Here is a 12,564-nt window from a genome sequence, read left to right on the forward strand (position 1 = left end):
TGACACCACTCTGTCTCAGGGATCTCTGACGTATATGTCCATATCTGTCATTGCTGGTCAAAGTATTGTGACTCTGAGGGCCCTGCATTTGCACCAAGCTCAACATGGTTGTGTTTGTGCTTTATTCTCCAAGAGTGACAGCTGTTCACTACCACTGTGCAGTTCACGCCATCTTCAAGGACGAATCGCTATGTATAACAGCGAGCTGGGGTATTCCTCCTATAGTGGAAATCCTTTCCTTTGTATTCTCTGCCACACTTTCCTGCAAGGCTAAAAGAGAAAAAGAAGTTATTGCTGGCCTTTCTGAGCAATCCAGCAACCTATCTACTTCAACTGGATCTGTCAGTGATGCCAGGTCCTCAACAACACTGAGCTTTTCTCCAGTGTTCAGGATCTGCATGTCATATTGGTATCTTTAGTCAATGTGTCTATTGGAAGCTGCGAACCTAGAAATCTATCATTAACATCCTGAGTTGCAGCCGCTTCTACTGAATGAATTAGGTAGCTGAATCTCTTGCTGTTGTGCAGTCAGTTCTTTTGAAATGCACTCTGGCCATTGACAGTTTTGGTTGCCTCCAACCACTCCTCTTTAGGTTGGATAGGCAGCCTTCTCATTACGCCGCCTAGAAAAAGCATGTCTCTCCTTTCCAATTGCAGTCTCCAATTGGATTTTGAGATCCATATCAGCGAAGTGAGGGCCTTCCTTGCTCTGGGTGCTGGATCTCTCCGACGACTCCTGTTGCCTTGGTATGTGTACTTTGTATCAAGCTGGCTGTTTCAATATTGGATGCTGTGTTGCCTTTAAATCAAGCAGTTGTTTAGAGGTCTTGTCTCCATCTCAAATCATTGTTAACTGACCACGCCTCTTGGATAATTGTGGGCTGTGGCTGTCTACTTTCATGGGGTATTACAGGACATAGAAAAGCTTCCCACATCTGGCTCCTGACTTGAGTGACAATATCCTTTCTTGTGCATCTAATACAATAAATCTGAAGAGAAATTATACAAATGGTGAATTTGTGTTTACTTTCAAGATGTTTTAGGTATTATAAAGTTCTTGAGTAGCTTGGAATTTGCCATACTCAGTACTAAAATGGTTACTTCAATAAATTATGGCAGTTTTTCGCTTGCAGCACAATCTATACTTAATTTTAGAAGATTGACATGACATACCTTGTGAAACAGTGGGAATTGACCATTAGAACTATCTTCATGGAGACTTCAAAGTACTTCCTGATAATCAATGAATGTTTACTAATGGGAAGAAATTTAACTTCCTAAATGTGGACAAAAGTTGTTGCCCTTTGATACACTTCAACATTTTTAGATACAATCATGTCCATGTCTGTGGATTTCCATAACATCAGGCTGACTATAAAAGGGACATTTATGCCTTTCCAATAAGGGGAAGGTCAGAGGCAGAGACAAGTCTAGGAGGTAAATGGTGAAGTTAAGTACCATTCAGAAAATGAATATATGTCATCCCATGTAGGGTAACAGAGGTAAAAGGATCCTATATTCCCCGCTTTATGTCTTCAGTATCATTAAAATTCAAAATATTTCAATCATCTAAAAGGGACTGTCAGTAGGAGAGTTAAGGTGGTGTTGCATTTGTCCTATAGAATTCTTAATAATTAAAAATGGAATAGGATGAGACCCACTCAATATTTTATATGTATAAAATGCTTGTCTAATCGTGAGGTGTACTTAAAAATATTGATCATTGCTAGTCTTCAGTATGGTTTTCTGAAGGTGATTTTCTTTATATATAGGTGTGAATCGGATAACCGCTACCTTGGTAACCCACTCAAAGGAACTTGCTACTGTAAGTATTGCTTTGTTTTTCCATGTAATTGTTTTTGGGGTATCAGAGAGCTTATGAAAAATTAAGTTCCCTTTATTCTTTTATTAAAAATTAAATACAGGGTGAACACTTTTCAATCAAAGTGCTTCTCTTTTTTTTTTACTTGAAATTGTCCTCATCTGAATTTTCCTTGAGGTTTTCTTTAAAATCTCAGTTGTAATGCTATAACATCAAATTCCTGGAAGGATCTATTTACCTTTACAGCCTTCCTAGTACATCAGTTATTTGGTTTAGCTTAGGTTTATTGTCACATGTCCTCGCATGAGTACCATGAAAAGTTTACAAGTCTCTACTTACGGCACCATCTTTAGGTACAAGGTACCTAGGTACAAAGCAGAAAAAATTTTTTAAAATGGTTAAAAATTTAAACATTACAGTCCTACTAAACATTACAGACCTACAGTCTTACTAAAAATTAGAAAAACAAAACAAAACCATTAAACGTTCACCACCGCAGTCCATAAGTGCTCGGCTCGCACTCCTCATAAGGGCTTCAGCTACCCTGCTCCGGGCTCAGTCTCACTCCCTTGCCACCACCTTGGGCTTTCTACTTCCACTGGTGGCCACCTGCCTCAGGCTGCATGTTCCTGCTCTAACTGCAGCTTGCAATGCCTGCTATGACATTGGGAACCTCTCTCGCCAGCATTTTGGGCTTGCCCTCTCCACACTATTAGATTCATCCCAGAATGGCTTTGTTGCAGGTAGCATGGAACAGGTTGTATTTTCTTTTAAGATCACTTTTTCATTCTCATTCATGCAATTATTAGGTGATGAAGTCATACTGTAACAGTGTTTTATGTATTTGTGTAGATTTACCAGGTGTTTAGACTCTCTCAGAAGTGGAATTGGAAGAATTGATAGATATCCTTAACCATTATCAGCCCTACATTAAATATAAAGCCACAATACACAAGGAAAGCATTGGCCAGGATTTAGTGCGAAATGTTAGGCCAGTGACTGAAGCGGCAACTAACTCCCTGTCCCCATGAGTGAGAAAGATCATAGATCAAGCAGCAACTAGGTATTTAAGTACTGTCTAATGAGCTTCTTGTCCAATCAGGAGCTGTGACATTGAAGTCCCACTCTGTCTCAGGCAGCTGGAGAGTGTTGCTCAAAACCAGACTAGGCAGTGATGATGAGCAGATAAGTCTTTTTCATGGGTTGAACTATTGCAGGATTGGGATCAGGAGGGGTTGGAAATAATGGCATGAAAGTGATTTTGAGTAACCAAACACCTGTCCCCATTGTTGCCCCCAACACATGTACATTGGGTAAATGGAACCTCCCCTTCTAAAACCAGCAGACAGGCTGCCTGGTTTTCTCTCTCAGTAAAACAGTCACCTATCCTGGCGGCTGGGAAGACACATAATCACAATGGTTTTGGGTTAAGATCCTTGCATGGTTTTTAATTGTCTACTTAAGGGACTTGATCTGTGGCAGGTTGAGAAAATCAGTCATGGACCTTCTCGTCAAGAACCTCCTTACTGAGGTGGTGTGAAGTGTGACACTGCACTAATTAATTTATCTTTCCTGTCAACATCCTACACCCTCACCTTGCAGCAAGGGGAAAATCACATCCATTGATTTTCCAGACACCACAGCATTTAAATTGGCACAAGACCATTGGCAATTAGCAGCAGAGGTTTTTATCAAAATAACTAGCAAACATTTCCACATAGAAAAAGCCAACACACTAAACACACCTTCTAGATTGGTAATCTCATAGCTGATGTGTTTCAGTCGCAGATCCACAAACCTGAACCTTTTTACCCAGCCAGTTACTATCTTTTTTTATTGTACCTCAGATATCAAACGCAGATTTAAATTTAATATTTAGCAGGTCATTGTTCACATCAACTCTAACCTCCCAGCCTGCCTCGATCCCCTGCACTTTGCCTACCAACAAAACAGATCCACAGTGGATGCCCAACACTCATCCCTGGAACAATCTGGATAACAAGGGCACCCACGTCAGGCTCCTATTCATCAACTACAGCTCTGCCTTCAACACCATAATTCCCTCCAGACTAATCTCAAAACTCTGAGACCTAAGTCTCGGCTCCACCCTCTGCAACAGGATCCTCAACTTCCTGATCCACAGGCAATCAGTGAAGATAGACAACTGTACCTCCTCCATGATAACCCCCAACATTGGAGCCCCCCAAGGATGCATTCTCAGCCCTATTCTGAACGAACACAGTTTACAAGTTTGCTGACAACACCTCCGTGGTGGGACAGACGTCAAACAGTGATGAGTCAGAGTACAGGAAGGAGATCGAGACCTTGGTGTCATGGTGCAATAATAACCTCTACCTCAATGTTAGCAAAACAAAAGAACTGATCATTGGCTAAAGGGAAAAGGGAGGAGGACACGACCCCATCTACAATAACTGAGTGGAGGTTGAGAGCGTCAAGTTCCTAGGAGTGACGATAACCTGAGTGCACCAGTTTCCTCCCACAATCCAAAGATGGGGCAGTTAGGTTGATTAACCATGCTAAATTGTTGCATAGTGTCCATGCCTCAAAAAAACCAGAAGTGAGGTGATCCAGCTCAACGGACACCAGGGTTTAAATAACAGGCGGGGAAATACAATGGCGCTTCATCAGAGGCTGCACTGATGATGTTACCCAGCAGAGTAATGAAACGTCTTCAGAACAACAAACCAGCTTGGCAAGCCAACCAACCACAGGGTTTACAGTTTTTCCAAGAAGCTAAGTTTGGATGGTAGGTAAGCAATAATTATTTCATATCCGTGAATGAGTGGGTACTGCCTTGTTAAGCACATAGTGAACTTTCACCTTCAGAGAAGTATGTCCTCATGAATGCACTCATGTAAAGTGGCTGGACATGTGAAACATGAATGGAGACAAGACCTTATTACAAAGCATTCACATTACGTTTGGTCTCAATGATCTTGTTAAGTTGCAAAATTTTAACTGCACTCATCAATGTAAGGGTTGAAGGATTCCTAAATTCTGCTGCTATCCAGGATGCTTCTCAGAGATGAGTGATGCCTTGCCAATATAACTTCTTTTCTTTTTTTGAAGAGTCTGCTTAACTTCGGCATTGTAGCGACATAACCAGGTACTACAGCAAAAATAACAGTTGATCAATCATCTGACAACTGAAAGTGCATATATATTTATTGATGTGCCAAGTCTATTTCCAATGATGTGTCACCCATGGCACCTATGTGCCCTCAGAGCTTTTTCAATCCCTGCCCTTTTACTATGTCTAGGTGCAGTTGTGGGGTTGCAGCTTGACTGAAGGGACCCTGCTCTGTAATGCATCCTGGTAACCTGGAAGATTTTTATGGATGCTAGGAGCATTTGTCATTAGGCCCAGAGATGATGAGAGTAAACAGCATAGATACAGTCTCACCCTCTTCAGCTGCAACTACCAGAGAGGTCTGAGGCAAGATGGAATTGGAGGGACCCAACACTTGTGGAATGTCCTGACAGGAAACTTCTCAGAGTTCTGTATGTATTTCCTTAAATGCCCGCTGGCACCATCCTGTCTCCTTGAGAAGAGGGGATTGTGGTTGAGGTCCTGGTCACCCTGATGGTGAACAGTGGGAGAATGTAGGTCTGTGTGCATTTAAAGCATCCACTGAGCATTCTGCAAGACTTGGCTTTTCATGGTAGACAACAACATGTCCATGGAGATAGCCAGACTCCTATTGTTGGAGTCCTCTAATCTGCAATCCAGTTTACCAAGGGCCTCTGACAACCTGCCTGTTGCTCCCACGATTGTCAATACATCTCTATGAAAACAGTAATGATAAACGCCATGGAGTCATCTTTGACCATGGGAAATACAGGTAGAGTACAAATAGAGTAAGGAGGCTGGGTCTTGGTGCCCTGGCCGACCCATTGTCTCTGCCTGCTCCTGCCCCACTGAACTTATCTCCACTTATCTTGACTCTATTTTCTCCTCCCAGTCCAGGAACTCCCCACCTACATTTGGGACACCACCCACACCCTCCACCTCCTCCAAAACTTCCAATTCCCTGGTCCCCAACACCTCGTCTTCACCATGGACGTCCAGTCCCTATACGCTTGCATTCCCCACGCAGATGGCCTTAAAGCCTCTGCTTCTTCCTCTCCCACAGGCCCAACCAGTGCCCCTCCACCAACACCCTTATCTGCTTAACTGAACTCATCCTTGCCCTTAACAACTTCTCCTTCAGCTCCTCCCACTTCCTACAGATGAAGAGAGTAGCCATTGGTACCCGCGTGGGCCCAAGCTATGCCTGCCTCTTCGTAGGATACGCGGAACAGTCCCTCTTCCGCAGCTATGCTGGCACTATCCCCCACCTCTTCCTCCACTACATCGATGACTGTATCGGTGTGAGCTTGACCAGTTCATCAACTTTACTAACACCTTCCACCCCAACCTTAAGTTCACCTGGACCATCTCTGATATCTCTCTCTCCTTCCTGGACCCCTCTGTCTCCATCTCTGGTGACCACCTCAACTGATATCTATTTCAAGCCCACCAACTCCCACAGCTACCTAGACTACACCTCCTTTCACCCGCATTCCTGCAAAAATATGATCCCCTATTCCCAATTCCTCCGCCTCTGCCGCATCTGCTCCCAAGATGAGGCGTTCCACTCCCGGACATCCCAGATGTCCTCGTTTATCAAAGACCTTAATTTCTCCCCATCAATGGTCGAAAACGTCCTCGACCGCATCTCTTGCGTTTCCTGTACCTCAGCCCTCACATCCCCTCCCCGCAATAAAAACAAAGACAGTATTCCCCTTGTCTTCATGTATCACCCCATTAACCTCTGGATTCAACACATCATTCTCCGCCACTTCTGACACCTGCAATCTGACCCCCCTATGAAGAATATATTTCCCTCCCCACCTTTTATCTGCCTTCTGGAGGGACCGTTCTCTCCGCGACTCCCTCGTCCGCTGCACACTCCCCACTCCCCACTAGCCCCACCACCCTCGGCACCTTTCCCTGCAACCGCAAGAAGTGCTACACCTGCCCTTACACCGCCCCGCTCACCTCCATCCCAGGCCCCAAAAAAAAGCTTCCACATTAAACAAATGTTCATCTGCACATCCGCTAATGTGGTCTATTGTATTTGCTATTCCCGATGTGGTCGCCTCTACATCGGTGAGACCAAGCAGAGGCTCGGAGACAGCTTTGTGGAGCACCTACGCTCGGTTTGCAACAAATGACAACACCTCCCAGTCGCGAGCCACTTCAACTCCCCCTCCCATTCCCTGGATGATATGTCCATCCTGGGCCGCCTCCAGTGTCACAACGATGCCACCTGGAAACTGGAGGAACAGCACCTCCGTATTCTGCCTTGGAAGCCTACAACCCAATGGTCTCAATGTGGACTTTACCAGCTTCAAAATCTCCCCACCCAAGACCTGCTCACCCCGATGCCCGCCTCCTTGACCTGTCCGTCCTCTCTCCCACCTATCTGCTCCTCCCATCTCACTGACCAATCCCCACCCCCACTTCCTACCTACACTCACCCTTACTAGCTTCATCCCTGCCTCCTTGACCGTCCGTCTTCTCTTCTACCTATCCGTTCCACTATCTATCTGCTATCACCGCACCCCCCCCCATTTATTCCAGAGCCTCCTTCCCCTCCCCCATTTCTGAAGAAGTGTCCCCACCCGAAACATCAGCTTTCCTGCTCCTCTGATGCTGCCTGGCCTGCTGTGTTCCTCCAGCTCCACACCTTGTTATCTCGGACTCCAGCATCAGCAGTTCCTACTATCTCTGGGTCTTGGTGGGTTGCTCTTTGGAAGATCGGTGTAAGCGTGATGGGACAAATGGCCTGCTTTCACACTGTAGGGATTCTGTGACCCGGCCCTGAACATGTGGTTAGTTTCTGACAGTCCAATGAGTGTCAGTAATTAGAGGAGGTCTTCCTTGAGCATCGCAGAGACATGCCAGTAATGTGTTCACCAGATTGTGCTCCTGAATCAAATCTAGACAGAGAACCATTGAGTTGAAAGTCTCTGGGCTGGTGGAGGATGCAGGAGAAAATCTTGCATGGCATCCAATGAGGGTTTGGTTCGTTGTTCCTTAGAGGCGGAGGAGGAGCTGATGGATTGAGGGGCTGGCATCTTCGAAATAGCAGCTTTATGGATGCCACTGGTACATAAATTGGAAAAAGGAGGCCAATAGTTGTGCATTAGGGTAAAAGCTTGAGCACCTTGACAATAAGTCACCAGCAGTGGCAATGGAAAATCAGCACAGCTCATTGAAGCTTACTGGGTTGCTTCGACATAGAGATGTCTGTCCTCTCCAGCCATACCAAGGACCTTCTCGTAGGAGATGAGGATCTGAATGTCAGCCACAGCAGCACCTGTGAGGGTCCTCACTCCCCAATTATGGGACATTTTCTCCTGAAAGAGACAAATGGAAGGATTGAGATAATTTAAAGTGAAATGATATATCTCCTCTCCGCTGTCCCATCCATCAGTAGCTCCAGGAGCCTTTTGCTGAAATGAGGTGCTAGCTTCTCTTTTCAGGACATTTCCTTTTCCGAAATGGTCCAGTAAAACCATATAAATGCCAGTTACTGAATTGGAGTGTTCAAAGTGGTGCATAACTAATGTTTAAATATGGTGGCATGAATGTGAACAGTACAAGGTCTCAGCAGCAGTAAGGAATACCATCTCTGCAGCCTCATGATTGTACCAAAAGGGCACTGTAGGGCCCAAATGCATAATTAATTAGCTGAGCAGTAGAATATTGCGTGACAAAGGTCGCAGTGTACCATGATGCAAAATCATTCTCAAAACTCTCTAAAAGTAACACAACCAATAAGTGGGAAAATGTGGCTCTGTGTTTTTGGATGATGTTGCTGTGACGCATGAGAAATGAATATTGAAAAAGGCAAAATTTTGTAATGCCTTTCATTTTGCATTTCTCTGGAAAATTACTAACGGGAAAACAACATTTTACTGTTTTGAGACTATTGTTTGGCATGTGAACTTTGATTGATTGAGACATCGCCATGAAGAATACACCAGTTAGCTAATGAATGACCGTTAACTACCAAGCTTTAAATTTTAAGCCAGACATGTTGACTCTGGTCTAGGTACTGCTATGAGAAATGAACCAGAATGGCTGTTACCTGTGTGTGCCTACGTTCTTTCTGTCTGTAAGGAACAGGGCCCTGTATTAATAAATGTAACTTCCAGCAAACATGTGTGCTACACTAAGAGCCCAACTGTAAATCTTAAATTGTCCAAGGTCTTTCTCCTTGGAAATCAAGATTTTTAAACTATTGCCCTCCCTTTCTTTCTCCTCTCTTTCCAATTCAGGCTTTTTTATTTCAATCTATCTTTCTCTTTGTTTTTTTTCTTCTCCTTTAAATTCAAACTGTTCATTTCTGTTCTTTTTTTTCCTCTAATACAAGTTTTTTTTTAATTTCTAACTAAACCACAGCTAATTTGAGTTATGGTACATCAATGTCAGGTTCTCTTTTTTTTTAAAATTCTAAATGCTGGATAATCACTTACAGCATCTCATCCTTATGATATCCCAGTTTTATTTTTACTTTCACTTTATCCACCAATTCTCTCAGGTTAGCCTTAGTCAAAGATTTCAAATAATCCAATGTTACATTTTCTACTCCGAGAAATGTTTTAGCAACAGTCCAACTCACTTTGAACGTTCAAGTCATCTAGTATTCTTCACAGCTGTCCTTTTTTATGCTCAGTACCTCCATTTGGATGAGAATATAGAAGGGACGGTTAGTACGTTTGTGGATGACACCAAAATTTGTGGCATAGTAGACAGTGAAGAAGGTTTTATAAGATTACAAAGGGATCTTGATCAAATGAGTCAATAGGCTGATAAATGGCAGATGGTGTTCAATCTGGATAAATGTGAGGTTTTGCATTTTGGTACAACAAACAAGGGTAGTGCTTATAAAATTAATGGTAGGGCCTCGGATGGGTTTATAGAACAGAGGGACCTAGGGGTTCAGGTATATAATTCTTTGAAGTTTGCATCACGTATAGACAGGGTGGTTAAAAAGGTGTTTGGCTTACCTTCATTCCTCAGTCGTTTAAGTGCAGGAGTTGGAAAGTCATGTTGAAGTTCTTCAGGACATTGGTGAGGCCTCTTCTGGAATACTCTGTCCAGTCCAGGTCGCCCAGTTATAGTAAGGATATTATTAAGCTGGAGAAGATCAGGAGAGTTTACCAGGATGTTGCCAGGTATGGCAGGTTTGAGTTATAAATAAAGCCTAGTTAGGCGGCGTCTTCTTTCACTGGAGTGTAGGAGGTTCAGAGATGATCTGGTAGAAGTTTATAAAATAATGAGGTATATAGAGAGTTAACGGTAGTTGTCTTTTCCTTCGGGTGGGGAATTTCAAGACTAGGGGGTGCATTTTTAAGGTGAGAGGAGAGAAATTTAAAAAATACATGAGCAAATGTTTTACACAGTGTGATTCGTGTGTGGCATGAACTTCCTGAGGAAATGGGTACAATTATGACATTTAACAGACATTTGGGTAAGTACATGAATAGGAAAGGTTTGGAGAGATATTGGCCAAGCATAGGCAGGTTGGACTAGTTTAATTTTGGATTATGTTCAGCATGGACTGATTGGACCAAAGGGTCTCTTTCTGTGCTGTATGACTGTGTACTCATTTTTCAAAAACAAATCTCTCAAATCAATTAATATCAATCCTGCAAAGAGCCCATCCCAGCTGATGGCATGGGTATGTCAGATCCCAAAATGAAACCTAGCTGATAGACCTTAAAGAGATAGCAAGAACTGTCGATGCTGGAGTCAGAGATAACACAGTGTGGAGCTGGAGGAAAACAGCAGGCCAGGCAGCATCAGAGGAACAGGAAAGCTGTGTTCCTCCAGCTCCACGCTTTGTTATTTATGATAGACCTTAAATCTTGTTTTTGCCATTTGTTTGCCACGATGGCCAGTCACTGAACATATTTACATGTGCCTGTGCTTGTACGTTTAACAGAAGAACATCCAAGTTCATTACACACAAACTATTTTACATTTTACACTTTACACTTTGCACTCACTTATCTCAAATATTTTAATGACCTTGTTTAAATGCATAGAAACAAATCTTTCATTGCCCCAGTACCACACTCAGAACTCTCTAATGTGACAAAAATTGCTATTTTCTCCTTAACACACATAATGTAGAAAACAAATTAAACTTCAAGCTATACATCATTTTTTCAGTTTAGAACCCAGTTTCGCAGCCTATAGCATTTTATGAACCTTCATCACAGTGGATTGTGGCTTTACTCTTTTTCAACCTTTCTGTAACAGATTGCAGCACATTGTCTTGCTATGTCTTTTCAGAGGATAATTAAGACTGCAGGTCCAGAGTTGCATTTAGCTTTGAGCAGATAAGGATGACAAATTTCTTTCCTTTAAAGGACCTTAAGAAACCTGATGCTTTTCTTTTAATGACAATCTGCTAGGGATAGTGAACGTGAAACTATCTTTTTATTTCAGCTTTATTAACGAATTTATATTCCATTAGGTACCATGGTGAGATTTGATCCCTTATTTTAGGAGCATTAGTCCGGATCTCTACATTACTAATCCAGTAACTAGCATTATGCTACCTAAGAAGAGAGAATTGTTCACTGTATCAGCTAATAGAGAGAGGTAAAACTGGTTTGTTAGTATTGTGGTCGAAAGATAGCTAAAGTCTCATTTACCAGATCTGTTTGGAAAAGAAAGTCGAGCAGGAGGGAGAGAAAGTGGAAAAAGGTCTAAGTCCAGAACTAAGTCAGGGCAGGGTGAGGTGAGGTTGTTTGGTTTGCTGGGCGTGGGGGATGCATAAGAAATAACGGAGGTAGCTGTTTAAATATAATCTCAGTCCTCCTGATACCGATGTTTTGAAATCTCAGTACTGGGATGAGCAGTGGGGAAAGTACAAGTTCTTTGGCAAGAGCTGATGGATAATGTATATGCTGACAATGATGTGCTCATTCAATCCGCAATGTTCTTGTAATGAATTATTGGTAATTCATTCATAAAATAATGGTTTGAATAACACTTTACCAAACTTTCAGAAGTATTCATTTCATACTTGGATTATAATCCCAGTTGATGTTATTACTGGATAAATCAGATCGCAACACACAATCTGGTTTGATAGATCATTTTTGTATTTAATGTGGTGGTCATTTGCAAGATCTATGGGCTGAGCTATGTCATATTTTGGCACAGCATCAATTTTGTTGAATTTCTTGGCTGGTTTACTTCCACGAAGCTAAGAATGATGTTTTACATATTGTCCCAAAACTTACCTGATTAACTGTCTACCTTGCTCCTATCTGTGATGCTGTCATCCGATGCTAACCTGATTCTTGTACCTGCCATATCAAGAAAAACTCAATAGACTGAAATAGACCTGCATCTGTAGTACCAGGGCCATCTTTAAAAGGCCGTCGTGTGTCCAGTCAAGCACTTTCAGTCCAGAGCTCCCTTGTACAGTGACTGACAGGAAGAAGGTCAGTGACCTTTTCCACTCTGCCAACCACCTCAATAGTAGCTCATATTCACTTTGCTTCTGCTCCTGCATGCATTTCCCACCAAGGCTCATGATTCACCATTCTCACTATTCATATACAATATCTTCCTTCACTTGCTCTACCCATCTTAACACGTGACATTAGCAACCCTTATGACCCCTGTCCTGCCACCCATGTGTATGCAG

The 12,564-nt window shown here is 42.8% G+C and overlaps 1 protein-coding gene across 1 annotated transcript in view; it reads left to right on the forward strand.

Moving 5' to 3' along the window:
* The window catches only part of atrnl1b (attractin-like 1b), an 843,599-nt gene that overhangs the window by 308,507 nt on the left and 522,528 nt on the right, over nt 1-12,564 (forward strand). The window contains exon 17 of the mRNA XM_048609206.1: nt 1,773-1,825. Within this exon, the coding sequence (XP_048465163.1) occupies nt 1,773-1,825 (53 nt within the window). The remainder of the gene's footprint in view (nt 1-1,772; nt 1,826-12,564) is intronic.

The sequence above is a fragment of the Rhincodon typus genome, chromosome 20, assembly GCF_021869965.1.
Source record: "Rhincodon typus isolate 14 chromosome 20, sRhiTyp1.1, whole genome shotgun sequence".
Lineage (NCBI taxonomy): Eukaryota > Metazoa > Chordata > Chondrichthyes > Orectolobiformes > Rhincodontidae > Rhincodon > Rhincodon typus.